This window comes from Bradysia coprophila, unplaced genomic scaffold (genome assembly GCF_014529535.1).
Source record: "Bradysia coprophila strain Holo2 unplaced genomic scaffold, BU_Bcop_v1 contig_232, whole genome shotgun sequence".
In the NCBI taxonomy this organism is placed as follows: domain Eukaryota; kingdom Metazoa; phylum Arthropoda; class Insecta; order Diptera; family Sciaridae; genus Bradysia; species Bradysia coprophila.
Genome location: NW_023503493.1, coordinates 7,973,368 through 7,995,063, shown reverse-complemented (window position 1 = coordinate 7,995,063; position 21,696 = coordinate 7,973,368). Strand labels below are relative to the sequence as shown.

General features: G+C 35.5%; 1 protein-coding gene across 3 annotated transcripts in view; it reads left to right on the top strand.

Moving 5' to 3' along the window:
* LOC119075714 overlaps positions 1 to 21,696 on the top strand; it is a 130,353-nt gene that overhangs the window by 65,594 nt on the left and 43,063 nt on the right. For all 3 annotated transcript variants that reach the window (XM_037182239.1, XM_037182240.1, XM_037182238.1), the window contains exon 5: positions 15,538 to 15,651. In XM_037182239.1, the coding sequence (XP_037038134.1) occupies positions 15,538 to 15,651 (114 nt within the window). The remainder of the gene's footprint in view (positions 1 to 15,537; positions 15,652 to 21,696) is intronic.

Sequence of the window (21,696 nt, the reverse complement as noted above, 5' to 3'; positions counted from 1 at the left end):
CTTACTATATCGAACGAAGTATATCTCTAAGAAAAACAAAGATTCTGAACACAGTTCTCATACGTCACAATCACAATCATGATTCTAAAATATCAATCACTAGCAGCACATATGATCTAGTAGATCAATAATAGGATTAACGATTGCAAAATCTATCTTGGAATATAGGTACAACATTTCCATTGGCGGCTTAGGTGCTTGAAAAGCATAAGAAAACTGGGAAATTCTCTCTCAACCAAAAAAATTCCCTAGAAAAATCGAAGACAATCCTTTGAAAGCCTAAAGAAATCCTCATAACTCCAGCAGAACCTGTAAAGAAAATCCACTTAAATCATTGTAAATCATTTCAAAAAATAAATTGTTTAATCCCATAACGCAGTTTTTAGGATGCCAAAGCTCCTAGAAAGAAAGCACTTAACTTTCATCAGCAAAACCAACCGTTCCGCTTGATGATGTGCAAAGTACAATTAAGAGAACAAACAAAAACGAGCCGTCAGAACAGTCGCTGCGACTGAGCCCCGTACGAACCCGTACATCTATTGCGTACGCGACCCTAGTTCGTCGGTCGCCCTACTCTTACCCTAAACCTACTAACCTAAAATTCTTATGAAATGTGCACGTCTTAAAAATTGCGCATAGCTTAAAACTTAAAAAATTTTGCAACAATTTATATTAACCTATATTTACCTATAAATAAACATTTTACTAATAAATATGCTAGTATATAGCTCAAAAGAACTATCTACACCGTTATATAGCTCAATATAGCTATATATATTTATAAATAGATATCCATATTTGGGATGCTTGAAACACCCCACACACATAACCAATCACTTCCCACTGATCAGTAACTTTGTAAGTATCATTTTCACCGATTTCTATTGTTTTTACAAAAATCGAAAATGGCGGCCGACGGCCATTTTGTTAGGAGGTGGAAAGTACAACGGCTGCTTTACATTCAATAATACCTTTCAAACAAAAAAAAATTCATGAAATTCGGTCAAAGTTTACTCGATATATTAACAAAAAACACCACCTTCACTTTACGGCCGAGTAGCCTCACATAAGCTCATTCCAAGAGACCTAGCTCACGCTCCGGTGAACCGAATTTCATGAACTTATTTTTCCCTGATTGGTACGGTCAATACCTATCTAATAAAGCAAAATCTATCTAAATCCGTTCAAATTTGGCCAACGTTCAAGCAAAAACGGCTTGCCACCCTGTACCTAGTTCACTCCAAGGGGTCTAACTAACGAGTCGATCATCTGATTTCCATAAACTTTTTTTTTGTCGATCGGTATTGTAAATACCTTTTATTTGACGTATCACTTACATGTTTAGCCTTTGAATGGCCGCAGATATCTTCGGAAAACGTTAAATCAGTTATGGGGCCCCAGCTCGGGAGGGGTCGACCCAAAATTGCCCATCTTCGAACTTAGCCTCACTATTTCGACTTTTTTTCAGGGAAAAAAAAATTTTGAAATCGGATTTGATTTACTCAAGATATCGACGTGACAGACGGACGGACAGACGGACGGACGGACGGACAAACAAAATTTTTATTGCGGATTCGTTATCTATGAACATAGGCAAACACTTTGCCCTTACCGTCTGCTTCGAATTCCATCAATTACACACGGCATCGTAATCCTATTAGCCCCTTGTACTTCGTACGGGGCTAAAAAGGAACATGTTTATGGGCCGACTTATTGTTTCAATATCTTCTAACACTGCACTCTAGAATTAATACAGGAAAAAGTGTTTCAAACGAAAACAAATCAATTTTTTTCAACCCTCAATCGCAAATCTATTACTTCTCCTGTTCAAAGTATCGTCTAGTTTTTTATATAAAATCTCTTACTTCATTCAGTTTAGTCGTTGCACTCGATAATGATTGACAAAGATTCAAATTTAACACATATTATGAGCTCAACCAACATCAATGTACAATTTCTTCAGATGAACCGAGTTTATTTCTTTCAACTGATTAAGTCATATCATAAGAGTAGATATCTATCAAGTCTTCACATTTCCGTAAAGTTTCTATACTACCCGGTTAAGATAAATCGCTTTTTGACTTTTGCAAGTCATCCAATTTGAACGAAATTTGAACAGAAGAAAGAACGTAGAGATAAACAATCTTGATTCGAAGATGATAGGGTCTGGGGTTGAGTATGTTTTAAGTTCTCTTGAATTATCAGCAAGGGTAAATGGTTGCGAACAACAAAAATGAAAATCCTTTTCATGAACGAATTAACGGAAATTTGTCGGTGTCCATTTGAAAGTATTTTTTTTTGTAAGAACATTCGATGTTTTTTACTGTTTGACTAGGTAAGTCTTATTAGTACATAACACCCGAGGTTCCCAATTTTTATTGAGACGAGTGGGACGTTATAGGCCCGAAGAAGAGGGTTATTGTGCAAAAAAATTGTACAAGTTAAGTGGACTGAGTTGATTTTCCATGACATAGATTCATATTTGTTCCAAACCTTTGCCAAACTTTTAGTATTTATCAGAATTGATCCTGAATTCTTGGAATTCATCCACATCGAACGAAATTTATGCTGCACATACAGAAAATAGTCGAATTTTCTGTGTTTTCAAATTTCAGCTTGCCCAAAAACAGTTTAATTAATCGCCAAAATACACGAAAATAACTCAACAAATCTACGCTTATTCATATGAGATATTTGTCGATAAAATTCAAATTTATTTAATCATTTCATGTATCAAACATACCATCAATTAGTATTCATTCCGGACAGGAATATCAAAGACTTTTAGGTATTCGCATTCCAACATTCCAGGAATTTTTTTTGTATAACTCACAAATTCATGGAAAATCTGAAAATATTTTCGGATTATATGAGCAGACAGTATGCAATTAAAGTCAACCAAATTTCTATTGAAATTTGTCTCAGCTGGTTCACTCACTGCTGCTACGAGTTTATACGGTTTTGTCACAACCTCGTGCGTGTGTGTGACATTACACTCGTGTAAACTGTAAACACGTTTAAGCTGATTAAAAAAATTAAATATATTTTTGTAAAGAAAAATCGATTGAATATTGCATTAATCTCAAAGTCCTAATAACGCTCTCTTTGATTCGAATTCGGATAGCCTTGCATCCAGTCAGTTTAAATACTTTCTAAAATATAGACCGGGCGTGAACTTTCTGAACACTTCACACTCAACACATTTGTCGCATAATGCTATGTACCATCATCATAATTATTAGCATACACACACTTTCTTATGTGACCTTAACCTAACATATTCGCAATCAATTAATCATAATACAAAAATTTCGAAACATGACTACAAAATATCCCAGCAAAATAACTCGTTTCCCGAGACGAGGATATATTATGTTGACATCGACAACCGAAAACATGACATGATAAACAAACATATAAATAAAGTGTAGCGATTTCGGAGTGGGTAGTGGGGTTGTTGGAAGAAAATGTGGTCTGTGTGTGTATGTGTTCATATTACATATAATGAAAAAAAGCCCGAAAAATCCGCTTACCATGGATATAGACACACACTCACAGCATATATACCTTTTCAAAGCGAAAGGGAAAAAAAAGTTCAGGCTCACATATCCTTTGCTTTTCACTTGACATGGGTAAATGAAAACGTATAACATTATTGGATAATACAAAAGAGAAACTGTTTAGAACGGAATTTGTGTGCGGAAAAATTATACACATAGTTGTCTCTCCCATGTTTTATACCTATAAAGCACAGATCCTACAAATTCGGTATATTAAATTCATATAAAAAGCAAATGATTCAGTGCAAATTTATATATCTGGATTTGTTCAGTCGAATGGCATTAGGTTTAAAGGATGTTGTTCTAGTCTTGGTATATATTTGCGAGACACCCAACACCCTTTTTATTCGAAGAAATTGAAGAAAAATGTTCCATTTATGCCTCTACGTGTGTTACAGCAGGGCTTATGTTCGAGAAAACTTTCTGGGAAAATTGCGAAAAATCGTAAAAATTCCCGAGAATTCACGGAAATAAAATGATCTTTAGTGTAGTGTAGTGTAGACGTCAGTCTGACAATATGTACCCAGTAGTCGGACACTTATCGTTCTTTGATTCGTAAAAATGAATTTTCAAGAATTTGCGTACACTTCCGCGCTTTCCTTGAATTCTAACCATTTTTCGCAAAGGTTCGTGAATTTTCACGAATTCACGAATGCTACGGAAAATCCAGACTCTGAACTTGTACCAGAGGTCAGACATATATTGTTCATTCATTCATAAAAATGTCTATCAACGAAAGGACCTATTATTATCCGACTGGTACATGTCAAGAATCTGGTGTTTCTATAACTTTTGTGAATTCGTGGAAATTCACTAACATTTACCGAAATCAAGAGAATTCAAGGAAATTCGTGACAATACGAGAAAATTATGGAAAAATGTACGAATAAAGTCCCTGACATAGTCATGTGTATACCATTAAAGAGCAAAAATAAACGAAACATAATCCGTATTCCCAATCCGAAAAACATTGATGGTCTGGAAAAAGCGGGGTCTGTTTGATTTTCTCATTTAAAATGTATTAACAGCAAAATAGCATTTCGGTGTGACATCACGGAGCACTTTTGTCATGTTGTTATTCATTAAGCTTGATAAATATTTACGTAAAAACACGTTGTTTGTACTGGTGGCGATTTTTTGTTGTTTGTTGTTCCGGTTTTGTTTGTAAAGGCACACAGAAAGTGTTAATTTTTGTTGTTGATATTTCTTTCGTCAGCAATTTTCTCGAATTAAATTTACCGTCTCATAAATTGATCGAATTTTCTCTTTGTTCCGCATGTGTCCATGTGCGGTTAAGTGTGCTGGACTCCGACTCCACACACATATAGATTTGATTCAATATAAAACACACATCGACCGATCCGTTACGGAAAAGGACAAAGTTCGAAAAACTGAATTTTTCCTTCTGTCGTTATGAACATCATCTGAACGTTGATATGTACAAAATACAGCCATTTGAATAATTTGGGTATCGATTCCATGCTTTTTTTGCTTATTTTTTTAGAAACTTCTCCTAAATACACATTTGAATATCCGTTGTTCTTCTCTTGTTTCTCTTAATGTTATCGAACCCATCAATTTGAAGGTTTTCTTCACCACAATATGTCAATTGTATAAATTTTGAACATCATCTGACCCATTCAACCTTTGACTCACATTGGCGAAAAACATGTCAGAGCGGATGTGTATCAATTATGGCAGTTTAGGTGATGACAACGTTCGTAGATGATTATTTTAATTTCGATTTGAGTGTAATTAATCGGAATTAATCCCTGAACTGAACATGAGCATTCAGCCTGATTTTCCATCTCGCACAGAAGTCAGATAATTGTTTGCTGGCTTTGGTAAGACTCTTGACTATTTTTTTGGGACTCTTCGAAGACTTTTGAACTGATGTATCATCGGCGAACATACCTTTGTCGCCGTATGAGATAATCAAATCAGACATGAAAATATTGTACAGGATTGGGCTTAAAACACTACCCTGCGGGACTCCTGCTATGATGTTGTGGCTCTTCGAGTTACTACTATCAATAGACACGTAGAATGACCTCTTGGTCAAAAATGTACATCGGACATCGGAAACTCAGCTTACAAATGAGGCCCTTGTGCCAAACACTGTCGAATGCTTTTTCGACGTAATCGCCCAACATGCCGGTAGACTCTTTTCTTATGAAAGCGTTCTTGTATTTGTCTAGTATTTGTCTTTGGTACAAAATCTTTTACTTCAATCGATTTAACATTCGTAATAAAAGAAAATATTGGAAATTTTTAGGAAACAATTCGTACGGATGTTGTTTTGTGGAACGACTGACTGATCTGAGTGTATTCGTCAAGATTTGGATTCAAGTTCATGAAGTAAAATATCATCATTTAATTCGCATCGAAGCTGCTCCCAGTTTCTGACGCCAATAAATGGCTGCAAAGAGATTATAGGAGACCTTAGGATACAAAATATCAAAATCGTTTCATTTCGAACATTTTCATTCGAATTTTCCCATAATCACTACAATCGTTAAACTGAACAAAATTGGTTGTGTAAATAACAGTTGTAAATTACGAAGAACGAAAAAACACACAGAGGGAAACGAAATAAACTGGCAAATGGAAGGTTCCGCTTTCATCGAAGCCATTTAAGATTGTCCTTTATGTTCGTTCACGCTTTACAACTGTATAACATAAATACAAATTAAAACGGAAAAGGAAAAGAATTTTGAACAGAAGTGATTTAATCACCCCCTCTCCAACGAATTTCCATGGCTTACACCATTCTGTGACGATTTAATGAACGAAAAAAAACCATTCAATTAGGCGAAAAAAAAAGTTTTTACAAAAGTCCTGTACAATTCTTGTTACACAATACACACCGCTACACACAGCATCAAAAAAGGACCTTCATCATTTTACTTTTCAGCTGTAATATGAATCAGCTGATTTGTATGAAAAAGGATAATAGGCTAATGAAAGCGGGTTGACGGTAATCAAACATTATTTTTGAAACACAGATTTTTTCTGATTGAGACAGTTTGGTACAAACCGAAGGTTAAAATGTGAGTATGTGTAGTTAGACGACATTGCTGCGACGCGACATCAAAAGTTTCAATTCGCTAAGGGATCTCTAAACGAGCCATCAGAACAGTCGGAGCGTTTGCTGCGACTGAGCCCCGTACAAACCCGTATATCTATTGCGTACGTGACCCTAGTGCGTCTGTCACCCTACTTTGACCGTAGACCTATTGCACCCGTAAACGTAGTTGAAGTCAAATTATTATGAAATGTGTACATCTTAGAAATTGCGCATAGCGCAATTACGAAGCCCCGTACGACGTTCCTTTCAAATAAAACAAAAATTTCAAATAGCCCTAAAATTTAAATTTATTTAGTATAAATACACATAGGGCCTAGTATCGGCCTCAGTCCGAGGATCCAAATTTAATTTTTTTTTTCAACTACATTCTATTCGGCCTTTGATTACCTTCCAAATGAAACAAAAAATACGGAAAACGGATGAAATTTGCTCGAGTTATATGTAAAATACACATAGGGCCCTAGTAGCGGCCTTAGTCCGAGGACCCAAATTTAATTTTTTTTTCAACAACATTCTATTCGGTGTTCGATTATCTTTCAAATGAAACAAAAATTACGAAAAACGGATGAAATTTACTCGAGTTATATGTAAAATACACATAGGGCCCTAGTAGCGGCCTTAGTCCGAGGACCCAAATTTAATTTTTTTTCAACAACATTCTATTCGGCCTTTGATTACCTTCCAAATGACACAAAAATTACGAAAAACGAATGAAATTTACTCGAGTTCAATGTAAAATACACATAGGGCCCTAGTAGTGGCCTTAGTCCAAGGACCCAAATTTAATAATTTTTCAACAACTTTCTATTCGGCGTTCGATTACCTTCCAAATGAAACAAAAATTACGAAAAACGGATTAAATTTACTTGAGTTCTATGTAAAATACATGTTCTATGTAAGGCCCTAACTCACGGTCCACTCACCCGATTTTAAAAAACTTTTTTTTCCTGGATTGGTATTGACAATACCTATCATTAGCCGGGTCATTTACATTTCCATCGTTTATTTTGCCATAAATATCACCAAAAGACCTTAAATCACTTAGGTGGCCCTAACTCACGAAGGGCCGACCCGAATATGCCCATCTTCGAACTTAGCCTCACTATTTTGACTATATTTCAGGGAAAAAAATTTTTTGAAATCGGATTTGATTTACTCAAGATATCGACGTGACGGACAGACGGACAGACGGACAGACGGACCAAATTATTGCGGATTCGTCATCTATGAACATAGGCAAACACTTTGCCCTTACCGTCTGCTTCGAATTCCATCAATTACACACGGCATCGTAATCCTATAAGCCCCTTTGTACTTCGTACGGGGCTAAAAATTTCAAATATGTTCCAAACTAAAAATAAACCCACTGTATTACCCCACGAAAGTAAAAAAAAATCTCCGTATGTTGCCAGTGCAGTGATACTTACAAGGATGCGGTTTCAAGATATAATGTTACATCCACAACACAATGTAAAATGCGTGTCGTATTACCAACAACAAGTCTCATCTTATTCACATAGATCAATATTGAGAGACTGTAGGACTAAAAAGCAAAATTATTCTATATATAGCGAGATGCGAGACTAGTCATTCGTTTTACGCATGTGCACCTACAGCGAATCATAAGCAAAATGTTACTGTTAAAGTAGATTTGTCAACTTTGCAATACATCATTATAGCATCGACTCGCATAGGTCTTTGTTGACTAGAACGAATCATCAATGTCACTAAATCGCATTCTGTTATTTGTTATCCAAATCCTGTCGTTTCAATATTCAGCTGACGCTTCATAAGTTCACAGGGCATAATAAAAAAAATGTCTACGTCTTGTAGGCCTAGCCTCTCTCGGCTTAACAATCGACATCTATTGCGAAAAAATAGCTTCATGCGATTCTTGTTGCATAAATAACTATAATAACATCTCAAACTACATAACTGAATATTAAAGTACTTCTCAATCATATATGTACATTCTACTGCACGAAGAGTTTGAATTTGGAGTCAGAGTGCAGAATTGTGTAGCAACCCATCCACTTATGTTTTCATCTCCATCTCTAAAGTACAAAAATATGTAACGCGGTATGATCATCAGCGAGATGAACTGTGTACCCATCAACAGGGTATATTTACATGAAATTAATTATTAAGATTTATGCAAAAATTCTCGAAATAATAATTTCCAGAACTTTTAAGAGTTTCAAGAATTTAAATTCTAAATTCTAAAATTTAAAAATTATCGAGAATGTGAAGAATTTTCAAAAAATATATTCTTGAATTTCTTAAAAATTATGGAAAATCTTGAAAATCCTAAAAATTATCTGGGAAAAAATCCTGAAAACTATGCCCTGACGAGCAACATCATAAGCAGCATCAGCATGTATAGCAGTTTCGAAATATTAAAAGGATTTTTTTTTGTTCCACGTTCAGTCAAACTCACTATTTATCCACTTCAAACTTCATACTTTACACTAGCAATCAAATTATGCCATAAAATATTTCATCAAATCCTCTGTTCGAGTAAAGAACCCCTACTTGAAACAACGAATATACTGAGTGCCGTCAAGGATACTCCATTAATATTTTATCAGGGACTGTTTGTAGAAATCTCTGCGAATTATTTCATCACGGTTTACTCAACCAATTAATTTTTAGCCCCGTACGAAGTACTGGGGGCTTATAAGATTAATATGCCGTTTGTAACACGTCGAATTGGAAGCAGACAGTAAGGGCAAAGCATTTGGTTATGTTCATAGATGACGAATCCGCAATAAAAAAAATGTCCGTCCGTCCGTCCGTCCGTCCGTCCGTCCGTCCGTCCGTCCGTCCGTCCGTCCGTCCGTCCGTCCGTGACCCCTCTAGCTAGAGTAAATCGCAACCTTTTTTCAAAATTCTTTTTTTCCCCGATTGGTATCGACAAAAGTAAGGTCAAGTTCGAAAATGGGCATGGTAGGGTCGGCCCTTCCAGAGCTAGGGCCCTATAGGTGTTTTTCAGTCTTTCGACGATATCTACCGAAATATGCACGCAATAGCTGCTTGTGATATATCAAATGAAAGGTATTGACGAGTAGAACAAAGTTGCTGAACATTGTTTTTGGGTAAGATGCAACGTGGGCTTGTTGGGAGGGCTCAAAGGTCGTTACTCGGCCCTAAGTGTTTTTTGCACATAAATCGAGTAAATCTCATCCGATTTTGCTAGTTTTAGTTTTTTATGGAAGGTAATTGAATACCGAAAAGAACGTGACGAAAAAAGTTTCAAATTAGGGCCCTTGGACTAAGGCCGCTACTCGGCCCTAAGTGTTTTTTGCACATAAATCGAGTAAATCTCATCCGATTTTGCTAGATTTAGTTTTTTATGGAGTCTAATTGAATACCGAATAGAATGATGGCGAAAAAAGTTTCAAATTTGGGCCCTTGGACTAAGGCCGCTACTCGGCCCTAAGTGTTTTTTGCACATAAATCGAGTAAATCTCATCCGATTTTGCTAGTTTTTGTTTCATTTGAGAGATAATTGAATGACGAATAGAATGATGGCAAAAAAAGTTTCAAATTTAAGCCCTTGGACTAAGGCCGCTACTCGGCCCTAAGTGTTTTTTGCACATAAATCGAGTAAATCTCATCCGATTTTGCTAGATTTAGTTTTTTATGGAGTCTAATTGAATACCGAAAAGAGCGTGGCGAAAAAAGTTTCAAATTTGGGCTCTTGGACTAAGGCCGCTACTCGGCCCTAAGTGTTTTTTGCACATAAATCGAGTAAATCTCATCCGATTTTGCTAGATTTAGTTTTTTATGGAGTCTAATTGAATACCGAAAAGAACGTGGCGAAAAAAGTTTCAAATTTGGGCCCTTGGACTAAGGCCGCTACTCGGCCCTAAGTGTTTTTTGCACATAAATCGAGTAAATCTCATCCGATTTTGCTAGTTTTTGTTTCATTTGAGAGATAATTGAATGACGAATAGAATGATGGCAAAAAAAGTTTCAAATTTGGGCCCTTGCACTAAGGCCGCTACTCGGCCCTAAGTGCTTTTTGCACATAAATCGAGTAAATCTCAACCGATTTTGCTTGTTTTTGTTTCATTTGAGAGGTAATTGAATACCCAATGGAAAGTTGGCAAAAAATTTTGGATTTCTAAAATAATGTCGTAAATTGTTGGTTTTATTTGAAAGGTACTTCGTACGGGCTTTCGTAATTGCGCTATGCGCAATTTTAAAAATGAACAGTTTCAGTAAATTTGACAATGCGCAACTTGACTTGCATTTTGGTAACATACGCATTAGAGGGTTGTGGACGTATTAGGGTTCCGAGCTTATTAGGGCTACGGACGTATAATGGTTGCGGACAAAATTGGATTACGGGTTGTACGGGGCTAAGTCGCAGCAAACGCTCCGACTGTTCTGATGCCTTGTTTTTTTAAATGTCACAACCAAACTATTCAATCATATGCCGATATTAGGTGAAACGGATTGACGATAATGATAAATGAACTATTGTTGCAGTCCATTCATCAACTTAATTACATAAAGTACACGCCACGTAGATTAATGTAATAATTTCATTTTAGCCGGAAAACGTTTAGCTGCCTAAAAAATCGTATTCAGCAAATGGAACAACCGATTACTCAATCTATTCCGTTCGGTTTATATACCAACTTTCCATCCGTAGATTGTTCAACAATTTGGTTTCTATTTTCTCGTCGTTTTTTTGTATTTCGTAAAATAGAAGGAAAACGCAAAAAGGTTTTTCCTTCTGTATAAAACGGTAGATTCCATATAAGCCCAGCAGCTTCAATATGGTATATAGGAGGATAACACGAGAAATTTAAGGGGCCCGTCAGATAAATGGAATGGCATTGTGTGTATGACTTAATATGTATAATATTAGAAAATAGAACCGAGAATCTGTACAAATAGTTATTGTATAGGTTAAGGTTATGGGTGTACTGGAGGGTTGCGTATACACTGCTTCTGTCTATATTGTAGATGAGCAGATATACACGTTCAGCTGAATTTCAACTTTTTTTTCGACTTTTCTTTTTATTTATTTATTTTTTTTTGTATTTTTTTTTATCTCATTCTTTGCCGCTTGATGCTTTATTATATAATTTGGTTTGTTCTCCATGGAAAGTAACTTGTTGGGTTTTGAGGGTGGTGTACGCGAAGAAATGGCAAAGAAGGAAAAGTTACGAAATTTATGCTTTCACATTTTTCGGGGGATAGATGGAAAATCATTTTTTATTCCAACAGAAAACAGAAGTGATTTCCTTCAACATAATTTTCTATTTGCTTTTAAGGTTTCAAGTCAAGTGTGACATTTTTCATATTTTTCGTCTTCTTTTTTGTTGTTGTTGCTTTTTCTACTTCGCAGTTGCTTGTGTTTCGCGATCATTTATATGAGGAATTTAAATTGAGTTTGGAAAAATCAAAGTATTCGAGAGAGAAAAAAAAATCAGAAACAAACATTATACTGACTTATATACTTCAAGATACGAGATATTTGTCAATGTTCGCAATAAAAGGAAAATAAATTTTTCATATTTTACCTATGTGGTACGGCAGTACACTGTGCTAATTACGTCCAAAAAAGGTGTAGATCATGTCCGGAGCGTTAGCGGAGGACTTGACGCAGTCTAACTTCCAAAAAAAGAACGAAGAAAAATTTTTGAGACGCGGCAACTATATATAGGCGAGAATTTAAGTTTCTTTCCTTTGGCCTGTATCACCACAAATCCTATTCTATCTTATTCGCGCTTCAAATACGAGCAAAACGAGCTATCACTCGACTATGTAGCTTTAAAATTACCGGAGATACATCGTTTTGAAATTGGCACTTTTCATAGAAAATACACCAAATTGACTTTTCCCAAACAATTAAAATCTTTCAACTTACTCTGTATGTTTCTATCTATCTATCTATCTATCTATCTATCAACGGACGATCTCGGAAACTAGTCAGCCAATCTCCATGAAATTTTGCAGGAACCTCAGGGTGGGCATAAAAATGAAAATGTGATACGCCATTACCCCAGGAAAAACCAGAATTTTGTTTTATTGGACTCGAAGTGGTTTCTGAGTGTGGTTTTCGAGGGTCGGGAACGTGTTTTCGGCTGTAGATTAGCTGTATTGAAACCTACAGAGGCGTGCGAACCATCAAATAAAAGGTATTCGTAACATGATTCGAATAAAAAAATAATTAAAAAAATCGGGGCAGATTCGTTTGAGCTAGAGTGATTAGAGTGACCAAATTTTGAGCTACTCGAGCGTAGGATGAAAGGACTAATATTTTTTTTGGGTTATGAAAGATAGAGAGTTACTTTCTTCGGCAAAGTCTCAGAGTTTTACGAGTAGAACAGATGGGCATATGTGAAAAATGTCGAAAGTTGGAAATGGGTGGGTCAATTATGTTTTTAGAGGTATTTCTTGAATGGTGGCAGATAGAAAGTTACTTTCTTCGGCAAAGTCTCAGAGTTTTACGAGTAGAAAAGAAGGACATTTGTGAAAATTTTCGATTTTCGTCAAATTTTCAATTTTCGTCAAATTTTCGAATTTCGCGGAATTTTCGAATTCGTCAAATTTTCAAATTTTGTCGAATTTTCGAATTTCGTCAAATTTTCGAATTTTGTCGAATTTTCGAATTTCGTCAAATTTTCGATTTTCGTTAAATTTTCAAATTTCGTCAAATTTTCGATTTTCGTTAAATTTTCAAATTTCGTTAAATTTCGTCGAATTTTCGAATTTCGTCAAATTTTCGAATTTCGTCAAATTTTCGAATTTCGTTAAATTTTCAAATTTCGTTAAATTTCGTCAAATTTTCGATTTTCGTCAAATTTTTGATTTTCGTCAAATTTTCGATTTTCATCAAATTTTCTATTTTCGTCAAATTTTCGAATTTCGTCAAATTTTCGAATTTCGTCAAATTTTCGAATTTCGTAAAATTTACGATTTTCGTCAAATTTTCGATTTTCGTCAAATTTTCGAATTTCGTCGAATTTTGTCAAATTTTCGAATTTCGTCAAATTTTCTATTTTTGTTAAATTTTCGAATTTAGTCAAATTTTCGAATTTCGTCAAATTTTCGCAGTCTTTGACGCAGTCTTTGAAGTACAATTTCTAAAATGAATGATATCGCTAGAGTTGACGCTTTCAGCTTCGTTACGCAAAAATTAAATTTTACACCCAATGTTAGTTCAAACAAGCTGGCTTAGTTTTTCTCATCATCTGCCAAATAATTTTTACAAAAAAAAAAAATTGACTGGAAACAACCAAAATTTTACCAAAAAAATCTGCGTCGCAAAGTGGCAAATGTTCAGGTACAGACCAGCAAGAAAATTTATCTGCCACATACGACGCAGATTTTTTTGGTAAAATTTTGGTGTTGACCTGTTGGTGATATTAGTCATTTTAGGTGAAAAAATAGTTGATTTTCCCAAGTCCCTGACCGGCTGCAGTGACATAAGTGCGAGACATGGTATGTATGGTGAGAGAGCCTAGCCTCTGTAGTACCATAACATGTAAAAACATCCTTTGATAAGTTTCACTGCAAAGGGTTGGAGCGACTTCAGCGGAAGTCCACCCGAAGTCGACGAAATTTTATCACTTTCTTTCGTTTGTTTTTCGCTTTTTTGAGGTTTTTTGTGCGGCTATTCATTATATATTGCTGATAAGAGTGAGACTAACTAAAATAAAGAATTTTTCGACGTTTTCACGTTGTTCTTATACTCTTGGAACCCAAATTTCGATCTATTTGGACTATTTTCTATATAAAAGTGGGGTATGAAGCATTTTTGGACTTTTTTGTGGTAATAGGTCTCTAAGAAAAACCGAGATTCTGAACATATTTCTGATACGTCGCATGCCTAAGTCACAATCGTAATTCTAAAATATCAACCAATAGCGACACCTAATATATCAATCATACGATTAACAATTGACAAATGTAAAATCTCTCTAAAAATATGGGTGTGCACAACAGGCCCATGTATGGTTTATTTGCTTGGAAAGCATAGGCTTTCCTACCCATCTTATCCTATCCTAGTAATTAATGTCATAACGAATGAAGTAATAGATTGAATTTGTATCAAACGTTAGGCTGTGCGTTGAAAAAACTGAGAAATAGATTTAATAATTGCAGAGTCCATAAGGAAAATTACGACGCAACAATGTACACAATATGCTTTGCATCACGTCATAACAGTCCCCACCGTTGCCTGCATCAGAATAGAACACGGTCAATTCACATGGGTTTTGAACAATTGAAATTTACGATTATCATCCAACCAAGAAGAAAATTGTGACGAGCCACTGCGGCGAGTAAATAAATAACGAACAAACTTTGTAATTGGTGAATATATTTCTCCTGTCTTGCCTTTTTCCATTTTCCCATTATTTTTAATGAAGCGTTGTCGGAGAGGTTGTCTAAGTATCTGGATTTCGCTTTAACAGCAAAGACAGAAAATTTCCATAGAGTAAATTAACGTTCAACAGATGGAACGTTTTGATATGTTTAACTCTCTTCGATACCTGTTCTGTAATTATTGATGTTATTTTGTCAGCAACAAACCGACAAACAAACGTTAGTTTGATGTAAAACGAAAAAAGGAGAACGTTTCAATCAACGTGAGGCTTCTCTTTTAAAATTAAACCTTTATCTAATTTTAGAACAATAAAGTGGAAATTGTCGTTTCCCTGTTACATTTACTCATCATTTATAGCGTTAGAGCAAACTGGAAATAATAATAAAGTGCAGAGGTGGTGGTAACACCACCTCGACCTTTCTATAGCTCAAAGAATCATTTCTTTTTTGTTCTCGAAATGTATGTTTCGTGCAAGTGTCGATCTCTTGATAAACAGTGCTAGGTATATTTTCAATGTTTGTTTTCTTTCCTACCTGTTTCAGACGAAGAATGGGGCCTGCCATTGGCAATTGCAGCCAATTTACACGTACCATACCGAATCGAAATTGGAGCTAAGCATTTACGAGATGTGCAGATCGTTGATGATGTTGGAAAAGGTAATTTCATTTCGATTCGTATTTTTATTTTTCGTTTAAGTGTGCAAAAGCTTAACGTGTATGTCACGCTTGATTGGCTTATTTATATCAAATTAATTTTTATATTCCAAGTAAATATGTATCTGGTATAAGCTTGTAGAGAATTCCTTTTCCATTTGATGTCAAAAGCATTTGTAACGCGAGGGGGGTAATAGCTAAATTTAATGGTGAAGAAAATATAATAAAAAAAAAATCTTAAAACAATAAGGATCCCATTGCACAGCGCTCCGTCTGTAATATAATGTTCGTTTATTGCCGAGAGCTCAGCTTACGGCAGCGAAATACTGTTGATTTGTTCGTTAGAAATTAAAAGCAGACACAACCATAACTCACATAAAAAAGAAACCTTTTGTGGCAACAGGGTTTTCCCGTTGGGGGTAGTTATGTTTAACACACCGTTCTTTCCATTCAAGTGAGTTAAATATTATACGAAATGTTAACCATGCAAATGTTTCATTTTTGTTTTATGTATGTAGCGGTTTGCCATGGTGATGCTTTGACAAAAAAAAGTTTTAATTTAAATTTTTTTTGTAAAGTTAAATTCATGTCAATGCTGAACGCTCAGAAGTTAATATCGAATCTCATTGTTCGTAAAGCTCTTTGTGTTAAGACGATGAAAAGCTCAAGATGCTTTTCTTTCAGCTTTGTGTACCTTCGGTTTAACCTTTTGTAGACCGCAACTATGTCACTGTTACAATCATTGCAAATCTGTTACTGCTCTTAAACTACAGTTATTGCAGTTACTGTCAAAAAAATATGTATCAAAATTCGCTAAATACGGCTTTATACGGGGTAATAGTCATGTTCTTGATTCTTGACCTTATAAAGACGTGTTCTTACGAAAAGACTAGCTGTAAAAAAAGCTGAAGATAATTTCGATATAAATTTGGTTGACAATAACTGTATTTTCAACAGAGTGACACTGCATCAGTTTCACTTGTGCTATAGAAGACAACAGTAGCCAGTGTTCGGACGGAACATATTTGAGATTTTTTCAAAAGTCATCGATGGTCCCAGTCAGTTTAGTGTTTCCTGGTTATGATATTTCGGCGCAAAATTTGAAAATCACTTTTAGCGAATTCAAATTTTACGCCAAAATATCATATACTGAGAATCATTTAATTGACTGTTAATGACTTTAAAACTAATAAAATCTAAAATTGTGTTTTCTCAAGGTGAACAAACTGTAGTTTGCTTATCAAATCCGGTGGCGATAAAACAGATGATATAGTTGTTCACTGATTCTCACATTCCCGAAAAGTGCAATTGGAAAAATGTTTTATGACAAGTCTCTGCCTTCGGCTCATCTACTTCATGATAATTAAATCTACTACTTCATTCTCGTCATGCAAAATTAACTTATTCGCTTTCGTAAGCAATAGATCGAATTTCGTTATGATTGTATTCAACCACACTAGTTTTTCGTTGCACGCATACGTATCGCTGCTGCAGCACTAAACATATTCCAGGTTTAATCTCCAAACAGATCAAATTTAGGCGTAGAGATGTCAGTTGCAATTCATTCATTGCTGGCAGCAGCTGTTGCAATTTGTAAAATTTGACCTATTGCACAATGTTCTGAAAGAACGAAGGCGAAGGCAAACAATGTAAAACGCACTCATTGCAGAATGCGTAGAAAGGGTAGAAAGTCATATGAAATTTCGTGACGCCACCACCGCGCCATCGTGACCAAGTCATAATGTGACATAACCAGGTCTTTAATAACTTACTATTTCCAACATCTCTGGCGATGGAATTAAATTTGTATCCAGAGTCGGTGTCACAGACAATTTTTATTGTGCGTCAAACGTCTGTGTCTACTACTCAACATCCTCCAATGTTCTTCGGAACCAAACAAAGTTACTTAAACTAGTCGTGTTCAATGTTGCGGCAACATACTGTTTTACATGGATTGCATGGGTATTACAATATTGCTGCAACAGCTATACCATTTCGATATCCATCGTAACACAAGGAGCAATAAGTAAACTCAATTGTTGGAACTTAATTGAATTTATATCAACTTCGTATGCCACACAGATTGTTTAAAGACTTAAAATGTTTGAAGGTATCATGTCGTTTCCATTCAATTCCGCTTCAAAATTACTTTCCGCATTCGGAAACGAAATTAGAAAGACATAAAAGTACACACGCCCGCCGTGCCTGTAACTTTGTACATAAACTTTGCTTTTGAGGAATCTTTTTCTGTTTAAATTTCAAGGTTAAAATCAACCTTTCCGCTCCCTTAATTATTCCTACCTACTGTGCAATTTAATACAGCAGCCATCTGCTTTTTGCGTTATAAATTTTCTTTTGAAAGCAAAGGGGTTGTAGCAAACATAACCGAGAAAAGCGATTATGTTAAAGAGTAACCGATCCGCATAAAAAACAGAATTTTCATTTTTATTGCCTGGATTGTATGAACATTTTATTCGATCGTCGCAATAAATTAATTTTCAAATTCCTTTGATAAATTCTTAATAAAAAAACAAACAAAAAAGAAGAAACAGAAAAAAGAAACTCAACCGGGAAACTTTCCTATCGGACCATTATTATTGCTTACTTCTGAACATCCTCATATCCAATTCTGAGCAAATCGTTTCACCCCAATTCAAAAATCCTTAAAACAAAAGTTGCTGCCACATTATCTGCACATGTTGGTCGGGGGGCCACGAATATTATATACTAAGTGAGTCTCGCACACAAAACGTTATTGTTTTATATCTCTTGAACGAGAAGGACCATATAAAATAATTTGTGTGTTCCAATGAAATCGGAATTTATTGACTAAACGACGTATACGTATATATATATATGTGTGTTAGCCCCCCGCATCGCATATAGCCTATCAATATTCTGTAACAGTCCTTAGCCCATGTTCAATACATTATTGATAATACGGCTATATGGGATAAGTATTCAAAATGCTCCATAAATTCGCGTAATTTCGAACTTATTTCGTTTTCGCATGTAAATGGTTTTGCGACCTGGTTCGGTTATACCGCCGGTTATGTTTGATATAATGTTTCAAGCGGCAGGTTTGTAGAGAATGGTAATATGTTCGTTAATTGTAAGAAGAAGAAGTGGTAGAGTTGATCTTAATAAACAGCTATTGTCGACATGTCGACGAAGACGTCAAAAGTAAGCGAAAAGCTTGAAGCTAGGGTATTCATATTTAGCAAAATCAAACGAAATAAAGCTTTTACTGTAAAAGTCCTTAGCATCACATACTTTACGTGTTACGGCATGTTTCATTTTCATTTACATTGCCTAATCGCGTAAAGCATTGTACTTACGAGGTTCCAAGTTGTGTATTTGACAAGTGGGGAATACAGCCCTCCCCTTCGGGTCGGGCTATAACACCCCACTTATCAAATACACAACTTGGAACCTCGGAAGTAATATACTATTAATAAAATGAAGTAATAGATTCAATTATCATAGGGTGGAAGCACAGGTCGGTCATGCATCTAAATCCGAACATCTATTGTTTAAACAATAAAACACAAATAATGATCTGAGTTAGATGCATGGCAAAATGCTGGTACTTTTACTCTATCGTAATTCACTTTCCGTTCATCATCAGCTCGCAAGGTCCTCCTCTTAAAGACTATTCTAGTCGCAGTTGAACAGTTTATTTATTTCATATCAGTTTTTACATAAAATTCAAATTTATGGAGCGTAGCAACAGTATGCTAAACAGTAATTCTAAGGAGCTACTCCAGTTAGTACCGATAGTAGCCAGAACTAGTGCAGTGTTGACCGTATTTCTCTACATATAAAATTCAGCTTTCGCTGCGTTTATTGTCAGCCTAAATATTGAAAGTTCTACTCTACTAATCGAAGCAGCGATGCCACTACACAAGTCTCCACAGCTGTTAGTGGCTATACGAAAAAAAAAACTTAACAAAACCGAAAGTAGTCTCACGTTCTTCGATTAAACTATAAAATTTACGAAAAAATCGCTATACCTCCATGCAATCATTGCTGTAGCTTTCACTATATTTTTTGGCAAATACCACCTGGTTCAAACGACATCCTGGAACCGTCCATGAACTTTGCAATGCAAAATGGTTCTACTACTCTAAGCTGACTACATTCACATTGCTGAATTTACTGAATAACTCAATAAAACGCTAACTTTCTTCTTTCTACTTTCGAATTATTTTATTCAATTTACTTTGAATCCAACACTGTGTCGCTAAATAAATTCGCATCCATTTTGCATACACATACATAGAACTACTATTAACAGCAAATCTTATTACCGTTGCAAGTATAATACGAAAGCAAGTTGCGATGTTGAAGCTGATTTATATCTAACAAAACGACGTCTTACTCAAAACGGACTGGAAAATGTCGTCCAATTGGTGCATTTCGTTGACTGTTTGTTTATCTGCATTGAAAGGAACAGTATGCACGAGAGTATTGCTCATTTTAGAGGGATCTCAATGTCATTCACTGAAAATAATTTCGTAAAATTGCTTTCGGTGATGCCATGGAGGCCCCTTTCCAATGATTAAACGATTTGGTCATTTGATCTATGATATCACTGAAAATAATTTCATCGAGGTCCATTTCAAATGACTAGTCGATTGGTCTTCTAAATGAGACCTCGAAAATTGCTTCAACGTCACTTTCAAATGATCACTCGATGGTCATTTGAAAGAGACTTTGATGAGGACCCAGTCAACACTAAAAATATTTTGGTAAAAAGGCTTTCGGTGATGCCATCGAGGTCTTTTTCATGTGAATGGCTTTGCTTTTCTTACATGGAACTGATGCTAATATTAGTTGATGAGTCCGCTGAATTTTGTGTAGAGTGGGAAACATATTGGCTCCGCGAGTCTAAATAAAAGATGAACGTGTGCTCGTGCAGTTATTTGTTTTCAATGAAATTTCGTAACCACATTAACCGCAATGGTTACAGATAAAGTTTTTTTTATTTTGATGCCTCTACAATGCAATTCATTTCCGCATATGCTACCTACGTAACGCAGGCGATTAATATGGGGTAGAATTGGATTGAGAAGGTTCATGCGACATTTCTAGCTACAGTGTAACTAGAACCACAAATTATGGAATGGAAACGGTTGCATTCCCGACCACTCCGAAACGACGCGAGTGGTGTGGTAATAAACTTTTTTTTGTTTCTAGGAAGATACTGCTCACACATGAAACCACAAAAACCACTAACCATGAGACAACACAGTTCTATGTCAATGGTAGTAAAAACCGTCGTTGCAATGACTTTGTATTTTTATGTCAACACTCGTGACCTTCTGATATTGCAATTATATTCAATTCAGTTTCAATTCGCTTAAAAGGAATTCGTTCCACTTTAAAATGCATTCTCAATGAGAATTCCTCACAATTCACCCTCAAGTCTCTTTCAGTTATTAGACAAAGTTTGTACATATTCACTTCGGGCGTTTCTTCGACAGACTTTCATTCTTTCATAGTTCGAATTTTTGATCCAATCGATTAAATTACTTATGAAAACGAAATAAACTCAGGCATTCAGCAGACATTTTCATTAATTTAATTCGGTAAAGTAGCAACGCAATTTACTTTGGCCATAAATTCCTTCTATTTGTAATAAAAGGTTAAACGGAAACTTTATGCTTGCCCCTCCCCCGGATCGTCATGCTGATGCTGGTTCTTTATATATAGAAACTCATGTGGAAAACTTTTTTTTTTATTCAAACTTATCGAAGCTCTCGCTATAATATATACAACTAGTGTCATCCTTAATTAATTTCGTATATTTTCGAATAAAACTTTTACCCTTAACAGCTCCCGGTCTGATGGAAAATATATATAATAACAGTGTGGATATTGAGCGGAGGAGGCGAGGAATAGAAAAAAAAACCTTTCCAACTTTTCTTCTACTCGCTTTTCAGCGCAAACATTTACCCATGGTAAACAATCAATTTGGTTGAACGTTTTGCGACGATTTCATTTGCGAAAAAAAAAGTTAGGCTAAAATGCTTCTCACTCCCGATA